This window comes from Rhipicephalus sanguineus, chromosome 9 (assembly GCF_013339695.2).
Source record: "Rhipicephalus sanguineus isolate Rsan-2018 chromosome 9, BIME_Rsan_1.4, whole genome shotgun sequence".
NCBI classification, from domain to species: Eukaryota; Metazoa; Arthropoda; class Arachnida; order Ixodida; family Ixodidae; genus Rhipicephalus; species Rhipicephalus sanguineus.
In genome coordinates this window covers 144444605-144469735 of record NC_051184.2, presented here as the reverse complement: position 1 = coordinate 144469735, position 25131 = coordinate 144444605, and the positions used below count along the sequence as shown (strand labels likewise).

Sequence of the window (25131 nt, the reverse complement as noted above, 5' to 3'; positions counted from 1 at the left end):
GAAAGGCCTATTTAATCCAAGCCAGCTTTCCCTATACACTCAAACAGCTGCCACATAAGCTATTCACCTTACCTCACATCCGACATCACTATCTGTACATCACCTTCCATTCAAAGTCAAGAGAAAGTTCACAACAAACTCGGATATTTACAAAACATATCAATCCTTCTGTGAATAAATCCAAGTTTCAGTCTGCGCCTGTTTGTGTTCCTCTTCTGTGTCCCGTTTGTTTGCGCTGCCAATTTTCAGTATGAATCTATACCAACTTGCCCGCCTTTCAACACTTCCGTTATCCAAAGTCAGGAACCCAAAACAGCGACTGGTCATTGAACTCAACGCTCAAGTTATAGCGTCCCAAACCAGACGAGTGGAAGTTTTCACACGCCGACAAGGCCAAAGAAAGAAAGACGCATTCAAGCGTGTTCGATAAGACGCGTGTCTAAAACCCCACGTGAAAACAACTGGACGCTCAATGGAATTCCTAGCCACAGCACAGCCAGAATTCAATCCCAACACGAGGCGTTCTCCAGGCGCACCGAGACAAGAGCGTCCAAACGACGTCTTTCCTTACGCGAACGCCTTCCTCTGGCCAGCGCCTCAGGAGGCGTTGCTCTGGCTCACGATCTCTTAGCCGACACAAATTCTGAGTGTTTCCTGAAACCAAGGACGCTCCAGCAAACGCAAAAATTTCATCGGTGCTTGAAGAGGACTGCGCTTCCAATTGGCTATCTTGTTCACCTTCAACCGACTTATCGCTGGGTTCCACGCTAGTGACCTTTACACATTGGCCATCCTGCTCGGCCGCATCAGCATGTACAAACAAACGCGCTTTCGACTCGATACTGTTTGTTTTGATGAATGCTTCTGCCCTCTCATCCTGCTGTCTCAGAGAAGTAGCATCTGCGCTATTCCCAGAAGTCACACTCTTTCTCTTTAAAGGGGTACTGACACGAATATTTTCAGTTGTCGTTTTTTTGCGTCAAATGAAGGGTCAAGCCCTCAAGAGCCTAGAAAAGGTATTGCTAAGCGCAAGTGCGCCTGGAAAAGTAATTACAGTATGTTTTTAAAAGCTAGTTTCGGTTCGTACTGTACCCTGACGTCACAACACGGGTATGAGCTTCTCGTCGCGTGCTCGCACAATAACGTTTCCACTGCCACTCCGCACCGTGGCTCCGTTGGTGACGCACAAGCGGCCATTTTGGAAGTTTTGGTGACGCACAAGCGGCCATCTCGGAAGTTTTGGTACCTAACGTCATCACAACTAGCGAGACTGCTGCGTGATGTCACCAGAATTTGTACTGTAGCCTGACGTCAAGCTAGTATCGATGTCAGTAGGTGCGCCATGTAAAAATTGACTTTAATATCGAATTAAAATATCTTATCAGCATTTGCTGAGCTTCTCACTTGCTCAGAGCCGTCTGTGTATAGAGGAGATTTGTATGGCCGAGTAAACTCGCCTTCGAAAAAAGGTGTCAGTACCCCTTTAAGAGTGAGTTGTTCACTTCATCTTCGACAATGCTTGTGGCGCCTGAAACCACATCCAGCGCTACACAAGAATATGCGGCCACCACCTTAAACCTTAGAGAAAAGACATGCTGCGCCCCGAGACTCCACGGGAAGCACATCAGGCACGTCGCTGATCCTAGAGTAATGTCCTGTCGCTGCGGACGCCAATTTGTTATGCAGGTTTTGTGTCGTTGCGATTTCTTTCAGTTGAGGCAAGGCCTCTGACCGGGAAAGGAGGGAGCCATTTTAAATGCACACGAAAAAACGAACTTTATCACACAAAAGAAAAGAGAAGGAAAAAAATACAAGTAACTGAAACAAATATACTAAAGCTCAGCCTAGGTTAACAATATAGCGACCGATGTACTAAGACTTCTCAAAGTTCCGCAGAACGTTCCAAAAACGAAAACAGTCACCGATTGTGCGATGCTTGAGTAGATGTGAGCGGTGGTCTCGTTGTGGTGCGGCGCTTGCGTTGGCGGCGAGGGCCCTCGTAGAGCCAACGAGGAGTCGAGTCGTCGCAGAGGTGGTAGCAGGTAGCACCCTCAGGCGCAGCATGCAGACGACCTCCCTGCCCACGTATGCAACATGGAGGTTGGCGGCAGGCACTCGGACTAGTCCCGCGGCAGGCAACCGGCAGCAGGAACCCGCTCCCCCAACCGGGACGGCGAAGTCTGCTTCCCACGAATCGGGTCCAGCTGGTCGGACAGCGGGAACGCCTCGTACCGACGAATGCCCATTTCCGAGGACGTCTGGAGACCCTTCGACGCTGTCGGGCCCTTCGTGTTCGGCTCCGTAAGCCGACGACACTGACCCTGGCACCAGCGTGTCCTTCTTCCGGGCTCCCCGAGTCTGACTCCCCGCATTCGATCCCGTCGTCGTCTTCCTCCGTCTGCCGTGCCACCCTCTGATTGGTTCTCGTCCGATTTCCCTCGTCCGCTTACACGTGCCATTCCCCGCCGACGTCGTTCTTTTCAACGCGCCGCACGTGTCTGTTGTGTGGTGCCTCTGTCGTGTCACCCCACGGCGTTTGCAGCACTCGCGACACCACAGCACAGCACCGAGTACACCGCACCGTCGTACCGGTCTTACACTCACTCATCACAGTGTGCTGATGTACAGAAAACCCACTCCTGCGATAGCCCTAATTGGGCTGCAGTATGTAAAGATAAATAAATAAATAAATAAAGAGCTTCATCGACGACACGCCGACCGCTGCCTTCGTCGACGTCACGACCCCATCACAATATTCTAAAAGCTTCCTTCAACCTTCCTTTGCAAAGGGCCGCCTCAGTAATGTAAGGTGCTTGTTTAACAACTCTGGGTTCGAGAGTACAGGTGAAACAACGGTACTAAACATTCACTTCAAGCAAGAATAAGGAAGATTTTTTTATGCATACCAATAAACAAAGTGTACACTGCTTTTTCACAATATAGGTGAACAGCCTTTTCCGTTTATTTAACTTTCGCTTGTTGCTGCAGGTAAAAAGAGGATGGTCTAGCAACATTTGAGCTTAGTGCTTTCATTGATGCATTTCAATAGCCCATTATGTGGGTGTGAGTATTAAAGCTCCTTTTAAGCTTTTAGGGCATGGGTGAGATTGACTTTCAAAACCAAGCAATGTTAAGCTTGTGAAATTTTTTCAATTTGGTGCAATTTTACCTTGAATTTACTTATGTAATAAACAATCTTAAGCACTTACAAAAGGAACTGATAATAATGTGCCATGAATACACTACCTCTTTTTTTTACGCAGCAAATTTAGTTGGTTTGTATTGCCCCCGTAGCAAAATAATGCAATGGTGGGACTAAACTTCAAAAAATATTTTGTCTCGACTAAAACTAACACTACGTTGATTAAACTTCCTCCGTATAAAGTCATTATGATTCTCAATGGTATTAACTTTTCTGCTTATTTTTTCTTGGACCACCCTAGGATGCTACAGATGTCTCAACATAGGCCAAAGTAGCGTTCTTGCCAAGTTCAGGATTTTATTTTGCAGCCTATGTGCCGCACACGGGCAAAAAAAAAAAAATTAGGCCATAGTATGTTTTATGGAGAGTTCTATAAAAATAGTTTGTGCATTTGATCTATAAACGTCTTTTGTGAAAAAAAATCCCGAAAACGCTACAATTTACTCAACTTTAACTGCGCGCTAATGAGTAGAAAATATAAAGCTATTATAAAGAACTGTCCTAAAATGAAATCACAATGCTCGAAAACCGCAAAATGCAGGTGTTGAAAGAATGCCTGGAACGGTCAATTTATTGCAGATCTTTTTTTTTTCGTACCTGGTTTTCCAACATTTCGTGAACTTCAAATGGCACTCTCGTGCCCAAAAAATTATTTTGGGCAAATACTGTAGAAGTATTGTCTATGTGTTTGTAATTTTCTCGGATTTTTCTAGAGAAGTCAATTTTTGTCGTGTGCCATGATTGGGGCAGTTGGCATGGAATGACCCTGCTTATTTCTTATTGTCTGTTACTACAATTGCATACAGTGTTTCATTTCCCTTCCAATGAAAATCTCTTTGTTTCACCTGGTATAAAGTTCATTCGTGTGCCTTATTGTCATTTCACTGTAACCCCCCCCCCCTACTCAATGCTCCTCTGGGACATTAAGGTAATATCTGTAGATAGATAGATAGAACTTGTCACCTAGTAATATCCTGCCACCATAAACTGAGCTATTGTGAAATTTTTACAACAAAAATTTTCAATTTCCTGTTAGTACGTTCTTGTACAAAAATAACACAAGAATGGTCTGTTCATAGCGATTCGTTTTTCTGGAGGCACTTCCACTTCGGAGAAGTTTCTGTGGGAGGTGGCTCAAGAGTGTCCAAAAATTAGGGATGGCAGCTCGTTGTTTACGAAAGGGCTTGAGACTTCCTTCACAGTGTGGCCACGGTGCTAGGGGTATACTGTCATCATCCAAGACCACACCTGCATTATAGTTCATTCACAAATGAGGACTTGTTGGCAACAGATTGCGCATTAACTCAAACCTCATCATAGCTAAGTCACATCTGCCACGAAAATAACTTCGTTATATCCGAAAATTCGTTATAAACGTTTATTTGTAACACTGTAGCTATGACAAGACTTATCTTCATTTACTTCGTTATAACCGATAATTCGTTATATCCGTGTTCGTTATGTCGAGGTTTGAGTGTACTTATCGGCCATCTGGTAGTGTGCACATTATGGTAGAATGTGTTGTTATTGTCCACAGGTTCCACTACGTTTATGTCCTTGCACTTAGATGACATGGGGGATTATTGTGCAGTTTTGAAGGCATACGGCCAGTGCCCACAGAATCCAAATGAAACTGCAGTGTGCTGCAACCACCATGCAAAAAACTGGTTGTTATCAGCATGGTCATGAGTATAGCAGCCATGTTTCTATGTCGTTGCTTCATACAACCATGTTGTATATAGCAACCATGCTACATGATTACAGCCTAGCTGCTATATGTGAATATAGTTACCTGGCACATAACCAACAGTAAGTAAGTGGCTTTCGTAAGTGCAAGAATAATGGCTATTGCCGCACTTGCTTATTTCTTTATTTTATTGGGATCGGGCATCACCCACAAAAGCCTTTTACCACCACTCGTCGCAGGCCACACCGTGATGTTTGGAAACTTTGCGATTGTTTCAGACTGTTCTGTCAAGATTATGCGCAGGACACGAGTTACCGAGTTTATTCTAGAGCTTGCGTGAGCAACAGCGATAACGCTGGAAAGTTCGGTAAGGCATGTATAAAAGTTGACGAATTTCACAGATGAGCAGATCATCAATGACCAACGTGTACGCTCACCGTTATCGTTGTACAGCAAGTGTTGCTTGTACTTTGGGTCTTTCTTTCCGTGGCCACAAGTCCGCTCAGTAAAGAAGATTCATCTTTACTGGCTTGAATTTTGCATCCTTCGCCATCACAGCCACATGACACATAAAACATAAATAGGAATGAAGCATTTAGGTTTTCCTTTCATTCCCTACTGCTTCGTGACTGTGGCCATGACAGTTTTTGCTCTTCTGCATTGCACACTTCTGGCATTTTGGTGAATCGCACTTGATACCCACCGAGGACTGCCAAAATTAATCTGGCTTTTGTGTTTCATATGCTATTTCATGTGGGTCATTCATATCCTTGCAGGGACCAGAGTAGCTTTATATAAAATTTTGGGACAATGAACTTCCGTGACACAATTTTCGTGTGCATTTTGTGAATTTCATTGTGGTGAGATACAATTGCTATGTAAAATGAACGGCTGATACAGAAAAGGGAAATTTATTGCCATATTTCATGAGAGCTAATGTACTTAGATTTTATTCTCCATGCATTCTTGACGACTATGTACGATTCTCATTTAAAAATTGTAGCGCTACATTAGACGAGGACAAGAAGAAAGGTACATGACAGGACGGTCATGTACCTTTCTTCTTGTCCTCGTCTAATATAGCGCTACAATTTTTAAATAAGAATGTATCACCAACTAGCAATAAACTAGCAACTATGCACCAACTAGCCCCGCAACGTGTTTTATTAAGTGAACTATGTACGAGTCGTGCTGCATACAGCAATTTGTACTTGTATGTTTCTTTCAGTGTTGTAGTATAAAATTTTTTCCAACTGATGTCGTATTCACAAATGCATGTGTTAGTGAATTTGTCATTGCAATGTCTCCTTTTCATGTGACATGCAGCAGCATATATAAGAAAGGAATGTTATTTCAAAAGTACATTATTCCGGATGATGCAACAGTGTATTTCAGCACCCCCTATTTTGTGCTGATTGCACCTTGATGGCTGCTGCTTACTAATTTGTGTTGATAACGCACTAACCCGCATGTTTTGCTTCTGGCAGGGTAGCAGCAAGCTGCCACAGAGGCGCCACTGACACCAGAGTTTACTTTGAGCAGAAGCAGTGAATGCAAGGTACACACTATTTGCTATATGTGTTGCGTACAGCATATCAAACTGCAGACAGCGTCAGACTGCCCCTGGTTTCAGTGGATGTAGCCACTTCTCTGCCAACTGTAGCTGCTGAGGCTTGCATACTTGTTGTACCGCTTAGTTTGTGACGTTTGTGAATTTTTTTGTATTGGGGAATGCACAGGCAATATCGTGATTGCATTGTGCCGCCATTCACTGTGAAACGGTATGCAAATATGATGTCCACATTTTGAAAGCAACCCATTAAATGCGCTCATGATGTGCTTGGTCTTCAAAGCTATAAAACTGATGAGGATTATCTACACAAAGCTGAACCTGCACATAGCCAACCCGAAGGGGTAGTTAGGTGTATCGATGATTTGTACTAAATGCTGTACCTATTTAAGGCTCCACACATCTGTCTCTTGAGATAGCGAAAACTGGGAATATACTGCATTGTTGTTCAAAGGCTGCAGCAAAGGCAAAAAGGTTTGCTTATTAATCATTCTGCATTTTGCTTTCTTGTGCAGTGCACATATCAAGTGCTTTCTTGAAACAGCTGCAGCTGCTTCACTTCGCAATAGTTCTTGCTGCAGTGGGCAAGCTTTGTACCTGTGCTGTGTGTGCTTTCTTTTTTTTTTCAAATAAATTTCTTGGTTTCTCTGGGATGCAACACTAAAGGCAGAAATCTGCATGCCACCTGCGCAGTGCTAAAAACATAGGCAGCATTGGACAAATGAAAGCATGGCGATTACATAGTTGAAGGTGTTATACAAAATGAAAGCAAATATAAAAAGATGTGGTACAATTAATATTCGAAGTACGCAGTGAGTGGGAAGTGAAACAAGATATCAAACAAAGGAAACATCATACAATCTCCGAAGAAACCAAGATAATGAAAAAGAGAAAGAATGGAAAGCTAGTCTACAAGACATTTGACTAGACATTGACAAAGCAGTGTGTGTCAGTGCACTGTTATTCTGAATGTAATGTATAAAAGTAAATTAATCTTACGGGCCTTGGGGTATGCCGGGGAACCCGTTCCGAAGGGGTGGGTCAAAGGGCAACTAGGCTCATGGTTTTACGTACACCTAACCAAGTATCACAGCTGCTGCATTGTTGTTTTATCATTAACTCTTGTTTTGATCTCGCAATAATGCATGAGACAGACAGGTGATCATTTAACAGTGAAACTGTAACAGCTCGTTGGTCGGAAAATTTCGTAGCGTAAACAAAAAACACCAAAAAGATGCAAATAATAAGAATCTTCGGCTCGAGTGAGAATCGAACCCAGGCCCTCTGCGTGGCGAGCAGGCCACTGAGCCACGCCGCTGCTTGAACCTTCTTGTTGTGGGAGGTGTCTCCTTAACGCATGTAATAGTGTGTGGCATAAGCGCATAGAATCTTGCCAGGCGTCAAAACATGTGAATTGCGCCACGAACGGATGTCTTAAAGGGCCACCCATTGCAAAGCGCTCAGACATATTTAATCATCATCATCAGCAAGAACCAGTGTTGCCACGACACATAAAAAATAGTAGTGAATATTTTTGCGAAAAATCAGCAGAAATCAGTAAGCCTCTAATTTCAGTATTTGCGCAGGATTTCTTTAATGACAAATTCAGCGCTTTTATTGGCAATTGCTGCAGTATTGTACTTTATAACAAATAGCACGAAAATGTCCGTGAGATTAGCGGTGACGCATTACTGCAGAAACCCGGTATACCGAGTTCTAGTTCACTATAACCGAGAGCCATGTCCTAGCATGATTATTTCAGGCATTACTTATGCCAGATATGAAAGAAAGCATGAGGCCCACAAAGCTTCCGAAAATGACTTTCCTGGCAGAGCTTTAACACGACCACGTGTTTCCTTGCATTCCAGAGGTTGGTGAACCAGCAACACCCCATTAAATGCTCAATGTTCATCCGTGTTGTTCATTCGCCTTATCAATGGCCTGTGGATGTTGAATCTGTACGTGACATGCTGAAGAAGTCTTGATGTGTCCCGGGTGCAGAATGCCCCAATAGCGTCCGTGTTGGCCTTGTAGCATGTAGGTCTTCCCATTAGGTTCCCTTTACTGACCAAGGGCCGCGGCTTCCGAGCCAGTGGCCAGCTGTGGCGCTCAGAGAGGACGCGGAGAACAAAAGAATCATCTCGAGGCCCACGGCGGGATTGACTGCCGAAATCACCAACGTGACCAGCAAGCGTGCGCCTTCTGAGTGTGAACGTACACGGCCGGCCGGTCATATCTTCCTCTGGCTATCGAGCCAATACCAGTTCTTAGCACAGCGGGGGAACTCGAAGCACAACGGGAATGGAGCTATTCGTTGTGGCTTCGTAGCCGCGGGGGGCGTTAATGCATTTACATTGTGATTTTCCGATATTTACGAATAACATGGAGCTTCCTACACCAACTACTCTTGGAATTCGATGGCTCTTAGGACATATGTACTGCTGCGTTTGAGAATCTGGAATTGAAGGAACATTCTTGTTTGCCTCGTGGCACCACAGCAAAGAAAGGTTGGCGGTGAAAAAGCACAAGTTCCTTTGTTTTCTGCAAAAAGACGAAAAATCCGTAGATCGAGACGCCTTATCACTGAATCAGCAGAAAATTTAAAAAGTCAGATCTACTGATAAATCAGCAGCCGTGGCATCACTGGCAAGAACATCAACGAAGTGAGCAGCATGCGTAGGTTCGTGTGTTTCCTTACGGATGCATGATTTAAACTCGGCGCGACGGACACGATATACAAACGAAGAATGCACGAGGACAGGCACCGGACTCTCAACTGATATTTATTCGCGTCGACACACACTTATATATACATGCACGTGGTTACACAAAAAAACACGCGATGGTGGTAAAATATACAAGGTTTTTTCACGCTGTCCTGCTCAAATACGAAATTTATTTTTGCTGCAGGGCGATGGACGGAACGCTGATACATGAGTTGCTGTTATGAATGTTCAAAGCATCTATTATCACGCGAGTTGTCTGTTTATTATTCCTGGCGATGATGTTGGCTTTTTTCAAATTGCGGGGCGCACCCGCACTCTTTGCAGTGCGCGCCTATATGTGAAAGGCCATCGGTGCGGCAATTGGCCTCGTGTTCCCTTAATCTAACATTGATGCACCTTCCGGTTTGTCCTATGTATACATAACCTGCAAGTGACGTAAGTTCTTGTCTTCCGCCCGCCATCACCGAGCACGTACGTCTCAGTGACCGCGCTGTGTTTACGTTCGTGTGCGGATCGTTCACCGTAGTGCGCGTGTTTTGATCGTTTGCCTTGCGCTTATGACGAGCGAGAATCGTTCAGAACATTATGAAGCCTGCAGTGTCGTCAGTGGTGTCGCACGTAATGGTAGGAACAACTTCGCACGAGTCACCTATACATCGGCGCTCTTCGCCACCTGCATTTTACGGCGCTCAAACTGCACAGATTTCGTCGCTGATTGCTGCATAAAACCATGGCCCAATAACATTTTGGCGTCCAGTCGGGGTTCGTTTCCCTGAAGAGCTAAGAGGACCTCCTGAAAACCAAGGCGCGATTACTGTGTTCACTTCGGTGCTTCACGTTTCGACAAAAATTGACCTCGCGCATAAGTCCGTGGTGATACACTCGGCGAAAAGGTGAGGAGATTCGGAAGCATAACTTGCCTGTTATGAAGTGACACCCGCACACACAGATGTGCAACGTCTGAGGGCCTTCCTGTTTACGCGCGCATAAGTTATATGTGCTCCGTTTCTCGGACAGCTCTTTCGTTTGTGATCACTTTGGCAAACAGTACGCCCACCCGTCTGGTCTTTTTTTTTTATAGATTTACACTTCTCGTGCAGCAGCCAAATATCGCACAAATCGCCGTTGCGATGTGCAGCGTTATGGGAAATGCGAGAGCCGCACAGCTTGAGTCGGTGTCGTCTACGGCCATGTGCTCGGTAATGGCGGCGCATGCCGCGAAATCGTATCCCAGAGTTCCGCGGTGTGACGTAGTTGCAAGTTATGTATACCTCGTTACAAGACATGGGAAGCTGGTACACAACCCCCGTGGTGCAATCAGTGGCTGGGGATCGGTGGTTGACACCGCATCCTGCCGTCTTCTTCTCATTTCTTTCTTTTGCCTTTTTTGCTGACGAGTGCGCATATTCGTTCCATCTGATTAGGCACAGAAAAAAATTACTTTAACAACGAATCGGCCTGCCACGTTCTTCAACCCCTGCGACAATTTATGCACATACGGTACAACAGCTATTTTCTTGTTGTTTTCCTCGTTATTGTTTTTCTTGTCTCCGTTCGCTTCAGCCTTTATTGATCTGATTAACGTTTCACATGTTCTGGATACTACATGATCCGGAAAACCGGCGCACTCCAACCGGCCTACTTGTCTAAACACGCTTGCCTTAATTCTACGACGGCATGTCTTCTGGACAGCCGACCTCGGGCATGAAGTGGCAATGTCTTCCTTTACTACTTTGGAGTGGGCTGATGAGTAATTTAGAAAGCCTTTTTTGGAGCGTGGCCAAAGTTCCCAACATAGATGACCAGGCATCACGAAAATCGCCAAATCAAGAAATCTTGGTTTCTGCTGCTCCGGAACCTCGTGCACGAACTTTAGGCCCATGCCTTCCTGCTTGAACAGCTCTAAAATTTCATTCATAGTTATTGCACCGACTCTCATCTATGAGCACTAAATAGTCGTCTACGTAACGGAAGATCCTGATGTTCCGACGTTCTATGCCCCGCTCAATACCTTCGTCTACACATCCTAGAAACACATTGCTAAGGATAGGGGCGATCCCAATCCCTATCCTAGACCTTCTTTTTGTGTGTACCGTTTGTCTTCAAAACCAATGACGGTAGATTAAATAGCACGTTCAAATTTCCAAGAAGGCTGCCACGGAAACGCCACACTTGGTAACAAAATTAAATTCATCATTGTACAAATCAGTGCATCTTTTAACACATGACAACAATTGCTCCTGTGGTATCGAATAATACAACTCTTGCACGTCTACACTAAACGCGGTGTATAAGCCCGGTTCACATTTCCTTGAGTGATGTACTACGCCTTCCGAATTTGATATCAAGAAGGGATCTGGGACTATCAGATTGCCTGAAGGTACTTCGAAGCAAGCAGTTGCCATGAACCCCTCTCGGATACAATGCTTCGGAACGGCATCCCTTCCTTGTGGGCCTTTACTGTAAGAAATACTTCTAACAGCAATCATTTTTCTCTCTTCACGCTAGAGGCTAACTTTTCTAGACCTCTTTTCTTCAAAAGCTCGGCAGCTTCCTTTTTAGCGTTCTCAAATTTAACGGTTACGGCTTTGAAGTTCTTTGAAGTTCTTCTTGCAGCGAGTGCTTTTTCCGAAAACATCTGTTCAGGAAGGATTACGAAGGAACCCTCCTTGTCGGCAACTAATTAAGGCCCTAAGGCCGTGGTAGGGTGGCCATTCTAGCCACCTTAGCCGTGGTCTACTAGAAAATCAACCACAGGTTTCGTATTAACTCGTTTCTTATGAACGTTATCCGATTTACACACTACATCAACACACTCATCAATGAAACGGTTCTTAACTTCATCAGGTACAACTCTGGCGACTGACCTTACAACAGAGACTTTTTCCGCAGCTGACAATGAAGGTTCCGTGGCGAACTTGGGGCCCTTACTGAGCACGTCTTTGATCGATCCCGGCACTCTTTTGTCGCCGAGCACCACCACTTTCTCCTCTTGAACTGGCTGTCTTTTTCTGGACGGTAGGCCTGGGCGTACAACTTTCCACAGCTGATCTGCAGTTCTCTCAGCGGTGAAGCACCACTCATGGAACCGATGGCGCCCCAGCCGTGTCCTTGTCTCTCCGCAAGCCACACGCAGGAAGTCCTTGAACATGCGACTTTGACGCCACCGCTCTGAAATGGCGATTTTCGCGACTCTTGACATGACCCCTAGAAGGAGCGGCGAAGCCGCACAACGACTGAACTTCGGGAGGGCGCGAGACAGACGGTACGATTTTCCATGCAATGTGCTGGCCAACGCGGCGGTGGGGGAGAGGGAATGGTGGCGGTCCGATGCTATGAAAGGTCACCATTCCGGTTTTCCCCACCGCCGTGTCGGACGTCGCATCGCATAGAAAATCGTACCGTCTGTCTCGACCTTTAGGCCGTGGCGTACATGCCACGACAGCACCCTTGCCTTGAACACACATACTGCGATGATTGTAGCGACGTACGCGGGATTGGATAGATGAACATTGTTGACAGCAATGAAGCCCGATGTACTAGATATCACGTTCAGTAACCCTGATAGTTGGGCAAGTTGGTGTGGGTTCATGATTTAAACTCGGCGCAGCGGACACGATATACAAACGAAGAATACACGAGGACAGGCGCTGGACTCTCAACTGATCTTTATTCACGTCGACACACACTTATATACATGCATGTGGTTACGTAAAAAAAACGCCAGGCCTGCGCTGAAACCGCAGCACAGTCACAGCGAAAGCTGGAAGAGCGGCGTTTCTAGAGCCCGTTAAGCTCTCTTGGGGCTACAATACAAGTACACTAGAAAGGTACCCACTACGCCACAAATCAAAATTTTTGTGAAGTTGGGAAGCACCCACTAAGCCATTATTCGTCATTCTATGGAGAAGCGAGGCACCAGCTACACGTCTGTAAGGCATTATGTGCACTTTGTTGACGTGACGACTGATGACGATGAAGAATTATGGCTCAGCCCTTTGTAATGGGTTGGAATCTTTAAACGGCCCACCAGTTATGTAATTTGCATTGGGTGACGCCCGGTCGCTATTTCCCTCTCCCGTCATGCTGTTACGTTGACGTGGAAGAGAGACGGGGGGGCGGGGGCGATGCGCACAGGGCCCGATTACGCTATCGCGTTCTGCTCTTGAAGGCGAAGCTCAAGCGTCCTTTAACTATTGAAGGCAAAGGGCATATCTTTCTTTGCAATCAGGCATACAGCATAGAGCTCAGTATTCGTTTCAATAAAGAAAACCACAAAACAAGCATCGAAACCGCATGATGGAAGGTGCCCGTAAACAATGGGAACACCCTCCCACGTGTTCCCGGTACAGATTAGGTTGCAGCTGCTTTGCACTTCACACGAGGGCTTCGAATGATGTCAGATGGTCTTTCCTTCTCCCCGCGTGTGTTTCCCGCTTTCATATAAAAGAAAGACCCGTCTAGCAACTCATTCAGTTCATTCTAAGACTGCCGTGGGTAGACCACGAAAATTAAAGGCACTAGAAGAACAGCGTGAATACTACGCTCGATGAAAGGAACAAATTCATCTAGATGAAAATGGTCGCGGAACCAATCACGGTCTACCACAAAGCGACTATAAGTACCACTACTCTAAAGTAACAATAAAGCAGACCCTTTCTGCATGTGTGTGGTGTTTGATATAGCTTCGCTGGACATTCACGTTCGCAGGGCGGGATGGCGGCCAATTTTTTTAAAGTGCTGGGCACTTTAGGGACCGGCTTGTCGTCCATCCAGTGTGGCATGATCACGCTCACAGTAAAGCGCTCAATACAAGCCATAACAAGGCTAGCAATGCTCAAACCCGGGTTAAAGTGAACGAACAAGGTTTAAAGTAATATAATTAACAGAAATAACCAAGGAGTAATCGAATTAACTTAAAATCGCTAAAACGTTTCTGAAACATCGGGCTGACTTCGGCGGGGCACGGCGCCAGCGCGCCGCTGCGTCTCTACGCGACTACATCTGAAACAACCTGGCAGAACTCGCTGCAGACGACGCATATCTCAACCGCCGTAACAAGCAGGAAGTCGATGAAGCCCAGCAAAAAGCGCACATGTCTCACACAGAGTTGGTTGTAGAGGTCGCCACAATTCAGCCCTTTGATTAGGCCGCCGCTGGAGCGTGGCGCCCCCTGTTACTTGCATGAGTGCATGATATATGTTCGTGCCCAATAAAGCCTGGGGGTTCCACTTTCGTCCGAGCCAGCAGCGTGTACGCGTCGGTCTCTGCGTGCCCCTGCCCCTGCGGCACTAACTGTGTTCGGAGGGTTCGAGCCGAGGCGGCCGAGGAGGCAGGCTGAAGCCCGAGGGCCGCGGAGTAAAAACACACGCTCCGAATCCCCAGCAGAAGTGCCCCCGTTTATTGACAATACACCTTTATATACTACATCCTATAGAGGGCGCCTCATATTTGACTTGGCACTCGCGCCCTCTAACTCCCCCTCCCCCCCTTTGGGAAATTGACAGCAACCCCTCACTGTCCGGTATGCAACGTAATAACAAATGTCTCATGGCACGCTCTACAGCCCCGCCACGGTGGTCTAGTGGTTATGGCGCTCGACTGCTGACCCGAAGGTCGCGGGATCGAGGCATTTTCGATGGAGGCGAAAATGTTTGAGGCCCGTGTACGTTAAATTTAGGTGCACGTTAAAGAACCCCGGGTGGTCGAAATTTCCGGAGCCCTCCACTACGGCGTCTCATAATCATATCGTGGTTTTGGGACGTTAAACCCCAGATATCATGGCATGCTCTACAAGTTCAGCCGCACCGGTGGCCTAACACAACATCCAGACTGAGTGCGCACAACCGACACAGGCGGTCCTGAGGGAGTAGCTGGGGCAACCGGTGGCGATGCAACTGGTAGAGGAGTAAGTGCCCTGGGAGTTGAACTGCTGCACCCAGTCTCTGGGCGAGTTGGAGTCGGTGGCAGGCTTTCGGATCCCTGCGTCCGTGGACTGGAGCTGCCGAGGTCTAGACCCCCTGATGACGGAGACTGCTGCGGAACCAGATGTCTCCGGTTGCGGACGAGAGCACGTGCATCCGTCTGGACCACATAGGATCGTGGACGCTGCGCTGGGCTGAGAAGAGTGCCAGCACAATCTCTGTCGCGAATCCACACTCTCTCTCCCTCCTCCAGGAACCGCAAATCTTGTGCAGCATGTCGACGGTCAAAGTCTTGACGCTGGCGACGCCGTTGGGCAGTGCCACGCCGGTGGAAGTCGGCAGCGTTAGGCGGTTCGGGAAGTAACGTGGCCGTTGGGACCGGAAGGCGAGTCCTGAGGCTACGCCCCATGAGCAGCTGAGCAGGGCTGTGCCTAGTCACGCCAGGCGCATTGCGGTATGCCAGGAGAGCCAAAGGTCAGTCCGGAGACTTTTTGAATAGTTCCTTAACCGTCCGCACCATACGCTGGACTTCCCCAGTACATGGGACTGCTGGTGACGTGGGAGAAGCCGTAGCTCTGGGCGAAGACGCGGAATTCTGCCGACGAAAAATGAGGCCCATTATCGCTGACGAGGGTCTCTGGGATCCCAAGCTTTGCGAAGACAGTTTTGATGATGGAGATCACCGCTGTGGACGTCGTCGAGCGAAGGGACAGCACTTCGCGGTACCTCGAGTAGTAATCTACGAGGAGAAGGTTGTCTGCTCCTTCGTGGTGAAAGATGTCCACCCCGACTCGCTCCCAGGGACGGCTAGGCGTCGCAGTAGGCAGCAGTGGCTCTACTCGCTGGACCCGCGTGGTGCCACAGTTGGGGCAGTTCTCCATGCTCTTGATCTGGCTCCCCATGGTTGGGCACTAGACAGCTCCCCTGGCGATGGCACGGCAGCGGTTCACTCCGAGGTGTCCGTTGTGGATGAGGGAGCGAGGATGTGCTTCCGCAGAGAAGCGGGCACCAGCAGGTGTCCTCCGCAGAGGAGAAGGCCGTCACCGATACTGAATTCGGCCCGATGAGCCCACAACTGAGCCATGCTGAGAGGCAGATTCTCTTTCCGAGGCCACCCTTGCTCACAGTACGACTTGAGCTGCGCGCACTCGACATCTAAAGCCTGGTGAGCTCGGAAGTCGTCGAGGAGGGCTGCAAATGTGGGAGGGATAGCACGGAGTGCTTCTTGAACGTACAGCTCCACCTTGTCAACAGCTGGAGTCGCTGGCAGCTGGACGACTGGGTCCCTTGAGAGTGCATCTGTGGTGGCCAGCTGTTTCCCAGGAACGTACTTGACGTCAGACTGGTACTGGAGAAAGCGGATGCGGAAGCGCTGGATTCGTGGTGGCATGAGATCGAGATCCGCCGTTCCTAGGAGCTTTACTAACGGCTTATGGTCGGTGTCCAGGGTGAAACGAACACCCTGAAGAAACTCGTTGAATCGGTTGATGGCCCAGGTGGCAGCCAGTGCCTCTCTTTCGATCTGGCTGTACCCCCGTTCCGTTTCAGTCGGCGCTCGAGAGGCTCATGCAACTGGTCGGTGCTCCCCTGATCGCTAGTCTTGAAGAAGAACAGCACCTAGCCCGAAGGAACTGGCATCTGCGGAGACTGTCGTCAACAGCGCAGCGTTATACCTTGCGAGGCAGATGTCTGAGGACAGCATGCTCTTGAACTTTGCAAATGCTGAAGCTTGCGCTGGTCCCCAGGCTGCAGTCTTGTTCAGGAGACTTCCGATTGGCGCAGTTGTTTGAGAGAGGCCCGGGAGGAAGCGACCGTCATGGTTAAGCATACCGAGGAAACGTTGGACACCACGAACGTCCTGAGGAGCTGGCATGCGCTGAATGGCCGCCACTTTGTCTGGATCCGGAGTGATGCCCTTGGCACCGGCTACAACGCCAAGGAATCGCACGCTGGACACGTCGAAAGTGCACTTGGCAGCGTTGAGGTAGACCCCTGCTTGTTTAAGGCGACCGAGGACTGCCTGGAGGCGTTGGTCGTGTTCTTCTGTGGTGCGGCCAAACACAAGGATGTCGTCCATAAGGTTAACAACACCGGCCAACCCTTCCAGCAGGCGAGACATCTTACGCTGAAAGTATTCCGGGGCTGATGTTATGCCGAATGCGAGGCGGCAGTAGCAATACTTGCCAGACGGTGGGATGAAAGTCGTGTACTTCTGGGAGTCGCGCGCCAGGCGTACTTAGTGGAAGCCTGAAGTTACGTCGAACTTCGAAAAACGCGTGCGTCACAGAGAAGTCCGAGGGTTTGGTCGACGGTCGGGAGTACGTGGCGTTCACGGAGAACGACTTGGTTGAGTTTTGTCAAATCAACGCACAGGCGGTAACACCCGCTGGATTAGAATTCGTGCTGCATCGGAATTCCAATCACAAGGCTCAGCCTAAACGCTCGTTTAATCCGTGGTCAGCAGGGCAGGGCAAAGGTGTTTTGCTACTGTATGGAGTTACCATACAAGATACCGGGAGGATAAGTATTGGAGGTACAGATCAAAGTTATTAGCAGAATGAGTGTGTTCAATATGTTACTTGCCATTTGTATCTAAAGAAACTTCGATGCATTAGTGAATTGCTCAATACAGTTCCATTGTTTAGACTATTGCAAATTTGCAGTCCCCTTTCACACTTCCCTCTCACATTCATGCTTTCTTCTTGTGCAAGAACAAGAATGGAGAGACAAGAGATTACATCTGTCGCATTCGTCTCTGTCCTCATTATTGTATTCAATGCACGAAGAACTCCACGTTCTAAAACCCCAGGTGGTCAAAATTTCCGGAACCTTCCACTACGACGCCCCTCATAATCATATTATGCTTCTTTCCTCTCTTTCTTGTCTTCGTTTTCTTTGTACGCATTTAAAAAGAATTGTATTTAAAAAAAACTTAAAAAAAATGCAAAAGAAAATTGTGTTTAAAAAAGAAATGTACGCATTTCTTGTGTTCGTTTTCTTTGTACGCCTGTGGTTGGAACCACGGGCCGCACCATTTTGGTGTCCGGTTGATTGGGGCCAGTGTGGTTCCCGGTATTCAACTCATTGATCAAGCTTCCAGCAATGGCAGCCAACAACTCAATGGGGAAGCCAGCCCTGCGTACTCGGAGCGCCTGGAGCTGATGAACGCAGGTATTTTTGAGAGCAGCGCGCATGCAGTTTCACAATCTTGGAATGGGCCGAATCGTAGCTGAGGACTGGTTTTTGGATCTCGGATGGTATCGCCAGCATACCAACGTGCATCGAAAAATCATGTGCTGCTAAGATTTCAAACATATTTAGATATGTAGACTATTACTAGTAATCCTTAAGGAAGCGAAGCCGGGGGGTTTTGAACAGATTGTGCAACAAGTGCTTAGCGTTTTTGAGCCATGTGGCAAAGGTGTTACATTCACGTTTGAGCTACCTGAGTCAGGATGTGGTCCATTTCTCGATATACGCTTAAGTGTGCATGAAGGTAAGGTATGCTGGTCATACCACTGACCTCCATTAAAAAGGCTGGACGGCGCATCCACGCTCTGCGAGGCGGGCGCTTGTGAAGCCACCGGAAGGTGCCCTGTTTGTCCCGGAAGCCGGCGTCTTCTGTGCGTCTCAGTCGCGCAATTCAAATATTCTCGGGTGGCAGCTGTTGTTACGATTGTTTTTATTTTTTTATTTTTTCAAACTCTGCGATTACGCGTCACTTTAGACGCCGATGAACGCTACACAAAAGATGACAGACGCCGTGCCGACACCGTCCGAATACGGCGGAGTGCTGCAACGTACAAAATGCGTAAAAAGTAATGCAACTTTGAGGTACTTGCGCGTGAAATGTTTTCCCTGACGACTTTTCCGGTCGATTCGTACAGTTTACTGCGGTACAAGCAGGTATTTCTTTAAAAAAAAGAAGAGAAAAGCTCCTTTCCGGGACAAAACGGCGGCTTCCGGTGGCTTCACGCTCGCGTGCTCGATGCGCCATCCAGCTCCTCCTAGTGGAGATCAGTGGGTCATACCATCCGAGATCCAAAAGACCAGTCCTCAGCTCGGCCCATTCCAAGATTGCGAAATTGCATGCGCGCTGCTCTCAAAATGTCATGGGTTCATCAGGTCGTGTGCAGTCTTCAGCTCCAAGTGCTCCGCCTAGGCAGGGCTGGCTTCCCCATTGGGTTGTTGGCTTCCATTGCTGGAAAATACCGGGAACCACACTGGCCCCAATAACCCGGACACTAAAAAAGGTGCGGCCCGTGGTTGTGCCGTACGTGCACGACCTCTCCCACTACCTCAAAAAGCTGGCCGGGAAGTGCGGCATTTCGGTTGCTTTTTCGGCATCTGACAAGCTTGTACGTACGTGCAGCTGTGTGAATGGGGCTGCCAAGGCTGGCTGCACTTATAAAAAGCACGCCACAAATTTCGTTGAATGCAAAGTAGGTGTGGTATACAGGATCCCACTTACTTGTGGAATGTCGGTCAAACTGGCCGCTGCATTAATGAAAGGTTGAGACAGCATCGCGCAGCTGTCAATTCATTGGCGGGTGTTGGACATTTGGCAGATCACTGTCGGAGGCGTTCTTGCGCGCCTGGCTTTAAGGGCACCCGTATCTTGCGCAGCTTTGTTGCTCAGCAAGCTCGCGAAATCTGTGAGGCATACTGCATCGGTATAGAAGCTAATAAATGTGTGAGTACACCTTCACTGGCTTTGCATGCGAAAGCAACAGCTTATCTGAAGCGACATTGCAGGTATCTACGTTAGAACTTGTTTGGGGCAGCGCTAAGGACCACACGGACAAAGACACATAGTAGACGCCACGGGCGCTGACTTACAACTGAACGTTATTGCCTTTAGCAGTGCATTTTATATGTGCCATAATCACTTGTTGTGACAGCCACGTTTTCCCAGAACCAACAAGCAGCGATAAACAACAATCTTAACAATTTGCTTAGCAAGCAGAGGATTTCACATGGTACATGCGTGCAAGAATAAACGAGTAATGTAACATAACAACTGGCGGACGCTTCGCGTATAAAAGGCATAAAACGATGAAAGATTACATGACAACAAAAGCGAGATGTACGAATGAGAATCACGCTTAAATAAAACCTTTGAGATAATCTCAGCGTCAGACAAAACGATTGAAGGCCTGCTCACGCAGTTGTCACCTGCCTTACGTATGAAAAAGGCTTCCATGATTTCGCGCTCAATTTTTTCTTTCGCTTTCTTAGAGAACTGTGTACGTTGAAAATCAGGGGTACAACCACAGCGTTTGCAATGCTCACCCAGAAATCCTCCCGTTTGATTGCGCGCGTTCAAATTATGCTCTATCATCATCATCATCATCAGCCTGTTTACGCCCACTACAGGGCAAAGGCCTCTCCCATGTTCCGCCAATCAACCCGGTCCTGTGCTTTCTGCTGCCACGTTATACCTACAAACTTCTTAATCTCATCTACCCATCTAATTTTTTTGTCTCCCCCTCAAGCGTTTGCCATCTCTTGGAATCCAGTCAGTTACCCTTAATGACCACCGGTTATCCTGCCGACGTGCTACGTGCCCGGCCCATATCGATTTCTTCTTCTTGATTTCAACTATGATGTCCTTAACCCCCGTTTGTTCCCTGACCCACTCTGCTCTCTTCCTGTCTCTTAAGGTTACACCTATCATTTTCCTTTCCATCGCTCGCTGCGTCGTCCTCAATTTAAGTTGAACCCTCTTTGTAAGTCTCCAGGTTTCTGCTCCGTAGGTAAGTACCGGTAAGATGCAGCTGTTATATACCTTCCTCTTGAGGGATAGTGGTAGATTACCATTCATGATTTGATAATGCTTGCCGAATGAGCCCCATCCCATCCTTATTCTTCTAGTTATTTCACTCTCATGGTTCGGCTCCGCGGTTACTACCTGCCCTAAGTAGACGTACTCCTTTACAACTTCCAGTGTCTCGCCACCTATCGCAAAGCGCTATTCTCTGCCAAGATTGTTCCACATTACTTTAGTTTTATGCATATTAATTTTCAGACCTACTCTTCTACTTTCCGTATCCAGTTCAGTAATCATGAGCTGTAATTCGTCTCCCGCGTTACTCATCAATGCAATGTCATCAGCGAATCGCAGGTTACTGAGATACTCTCCATTAACTCTTATCCCTAATTCTTCCCAATCTAGGGCCCTGAAAACCTCCTGTAAACACGCGGTGAATAACATTGGAGAGATCGTGTCTCCCTGCCGTACGCCCTTCTTTATTGGGATTCTGTCGCTTTCTTTATGGAGGACTATAGTGGCTGTGGATCCGCTGTAGATTTCTTCCATTATGTTTATATAGGCTTCGTCGATGCCCTGATTCCGCATGCTCTCTAGCTCTCGTTAAAACATCGGCCGGTTTGACCGATGTACCGGCGACCACAACTCAGCGGAATGCTGTAGACGACATTAAAAACGCACACTGTAAACTTATTCCGGTGTTGCGTGACGCAAACACGTCTCTTCTTACCGTTAGTCATAGCACACAACTTTGAGAGTTCGCAGGAGTGGAAAAAACAACTTGGACGTTGTGTTTCCTTGCTATTCATTTAATATTGTGCGACACTTGGTGTATATATGGTGTATTATTTAAGCATCGTTCGCATTATGCACATCTCGGTTTTGTTGTCATGTAATCCTTCATCGTATTATGCCTTTTACACGCGAAGCGTCCGCCAGTTACGTTACATTACTCGTTTATTCTTGCACGCATGTACCATGTGAAATCCTCTGCTAGCTAAACGAATTGTTAAGATTGTTGTTTATCGCTGCTTGTTAGTTCTGGGAAAACTTGGCTGTCACAACGAGTGATTACGGCACATATAAAGGCACTGGTAAAAGCAATAAAGTTCAGTTGTGTAAGTCAGTGCCCATGGCGTCTATTATGTGTCTTTGTCCGTGTGTTCCTTAGCGCTGCCCCAAACAAGTTCGACGATGAAGCAGCTCGCCCAAACCAAAGTTTTGCTATCTACGTTAGCGCAGTCTTCACCTCTTGGTGCGTTTTGCACATATCTGTACATTTCAACCGTTTTACGTCAGTAAACTTTCAGTTGATGTCTAGCGCCCGTCCTGTTTACGTGTCTCTTTCTTCTGTGTTTGTTCTGTTGCACTTGCTAAGATGCACAATTTCTTTTTCACATAACACACAAATCACCTCGGACGTCGTGTGTGTGTGTGTGTGTGTGTGTGTGTGTGTGTGTGTGTGTGTGTGTGTGTGTGTGTGTGTGTGTGTGTGTGTGTGTGTGTGTGTTAATAGCTTCGTCTACGAAATTTTTTGCTAAATTCTCGCTGTCATTCGCAAAGCATTAAAATTAGCAATTCAAGAAACACTACGCAAGCACAACGTGGTTTTTGTTTGTTACTTCAAAGATCATTATGTGGTATAGCATTGCCGGACAGGTCGGACGCGGTTTTTGACCACGAAGAAAATTCCTTCTTAGGTAGTAAAGCAAAGTTGTCCAGCACACGAAGCGACAGAAACGTTTTAATGTTCGGCTTTCATACCATCTACGATACAGCCTCCTCTTTTACGGAAGTTGTGACCTCACCACAAGGATTCCGCCACGTCCTTTTTATGCAGTGTTCATTGGATGTTTGCAATTTAAAGGGCGGAGAACAAGTTATACGTATCATACCGGTTACCCCGCTGCAAAGTGAGGGATTTCTCATCCGTGCTAACACCACTACGTCAACTGAAGCAATCACCGTGTTCAGCCGAGCATTAGACCAAAGAAATCATATTAACATATAATCGTAAAAGGCAGCTAAAACAGCGGTGGCTTACGTAGGTATGTTCACGAGTAGCGCTTAGATTTTTCGCACTTGACTGGACAAGGTCGTACCTCACCGCCTACATATGTTTGTTCACCAACCTCGCCATATACGATTGCCATTTCACTGCGTTGATTATTGGTTATTTTTTATATATTGAAGTACTTAATGTTCGGCTTTCATATCGCATATCATCTACGCTACGTACACCCCGCTGTTTTACGGAACTTGCAACCTCACTACAAGGATCCCGCCACGTCCATTTTATGCAGTGTTCATTGGATGTTCGGGATTTAAAGGGCCGGTGCGGAGCTACCTATCATACCGATTACCCCGCTGCGAAGTGAGGGATTACTCATCCGTGCTAATACCGCTACATCAACTGAAGCGGTCACCGTGTTGGGCCGAGGTACGAGGCTAATTATTAGACCAAACACATCATATTAACAGATAATAATAAAAGGCAGCGAAAACATCGGTGGCGCGCTTACGCAAGTATGTTCACGAGTGGCGTTTAGATGTTTCGCACTTTACTGGACAAGGCCGTACCTGACCGCCTACATATGTTTGTTCACCAACCTTTGCATATACGATTACCATGTCACTGCGTGGATTACTGGCCATTCTGGATATATTGAAGTAACGTGTGTGATCGGGCTAGTTGGTATTCCAGTTGGATATATTGCAACACTTGCCGACTTATGAGCTGTAACGTAACAAAAACGATGTAACTAGGAATAGCCGGTAGCCCCAAACACTCCGCGTTTGGTTATGAGCGTCGCATACTTCTTCAGGCAGCAGTTTCTTTTTTCTGCAAATGTTGGTTCAACCAAAAACTGCATAGTGTCTTCCCGTTGGCGTATTGGTGACTGACATCGCAATAAAAGAGAAAAAAAATCCACAGAGCCCGCAGCCAGAAACACTTCGCGTTTTGTGATGCGCGTCGCATACTTCTTCAGCCAGTAGTTTCCTTTTTCTGCAGTTGTTAGTACGACCAAAACCGTCAGTGGTTTCCCGTTGACGTATTCCTGGCTGACATCGCAATAAAAGAAGAAAATCCGCAGGTCAGCCTAAAGCACGCAAAAATTGTTCTACAACGCCACACATCCAAGCACCAGCCCGTACACTCCAAGCCGTCGCGCACATTCCAGAAAAGAGGAAAGTGCGCTGGTTGCCAGGCCGGTCCTCCTTGCCCGATGCAAAGGTCTATTGGCCGCGAGATGGACCTATAGGTGGCAGCAGTGTCGCCGCGTTAGTGTGGAGAGGCGGCCGGAGCCGCGTATACAAATGCACACAGCGGCGCTTCGTTGTGAGTAGTTTGAGCCGATTGTCGGCGAATAAAATGCGTTGATTGCTGCTTACTGGTAATATATACACTCCTCATTGTTGAAATGATGCACGAAGATCATCCAACGTTCCTATTACTAGTGAGAGAAGCGCAAGCATCAGATGAAACGGATGGCCCCGCCACGGTGGTCTAGTGGTTATGGCGCTCGACTGCTGACCCGAAGGTCGCGGGATCGAATCCCGGCCGCGGCGGCTGCATTTTCGATGGAGGCGAAAATGTCTGAGGCCCGTGTACTTAGATTTAGGTGCACGTTAAAGAACCCCAGGTGGTCAAAATTTCCGGAGCCCTCTACTACGGCGTCTCTCATAATCATATCGTGGTTTTGGGACGTTAAACCCCAGATATTATTATTATTAGATGAAACGGATGCTCGCCCTGGATGACAGTCTGCGCTTACGCACTATATATATATATATATATATATATATATATATATATATTGTTGTTTTCTCTGTACGTGTTTAGCTTGCGTTCTCTGTGCTACGCACTGCTGTAGCACGGCTGAACTACTTAAGTGTTTACTTCACTTCTTGTTCATTTGTATACCAGCCCATATTCCTGTGCAATGAGTTCAATAGCATTGTTCACGCGAATACGCATACGCAGGTAGGAGTTTAGCACAGAGCTTTCATCGATTGATTACGTGCACGACAGTGATGCAACAAAGGTCCGGTTATTTTGTGGAATAAGTGTCTTTTTTTTTTTTCAAAATAATAATGTCCGCTGCCTTCCATCAATTTATAACAACTCCACATAAACGCTCAAGATAATGTGAAAAACACATGACATGCGCGTCATGATTTGCATGTTAGGACCTGTCATTATGTTCGTCATGAACTCTTGTCACGCTGTACCAATTTTGGTATATATGAA

At 47.1% G+C, this 25131-nt stretch overlaps 1 protein-coding gene and 1 pseudogene across 1 annotated transcript in view; one reads left to right on the top strand and one right to left on the bottom strand.

The window, feature by feature from the left end:
• LOC119403986 (aldehyde dehydrogenase family 3 member A2) overlaps positions 1 to 25131 on the top strand; it is a 104090-nt gene that overhangs the window by 66171 nt on the left and 12788 nt on the right. The window contains exon 5 of the mRNA XM_037670618.2: positions 6377 to 6447. Coding sequence (XP_037526546.2) covers positions 6377 to 6409 — 33 coding nt within the window. The 3' untranslated portion in view covers positions 6410 to 6447. The remainder of the gene's footprint in view (positions 1 to 6376; positions 6448 to 25131) is intronic.
• On the bottom strand, positions 14976 to 15629 carry LOC125759875 (uncharacterized; annotated as a pseudogene).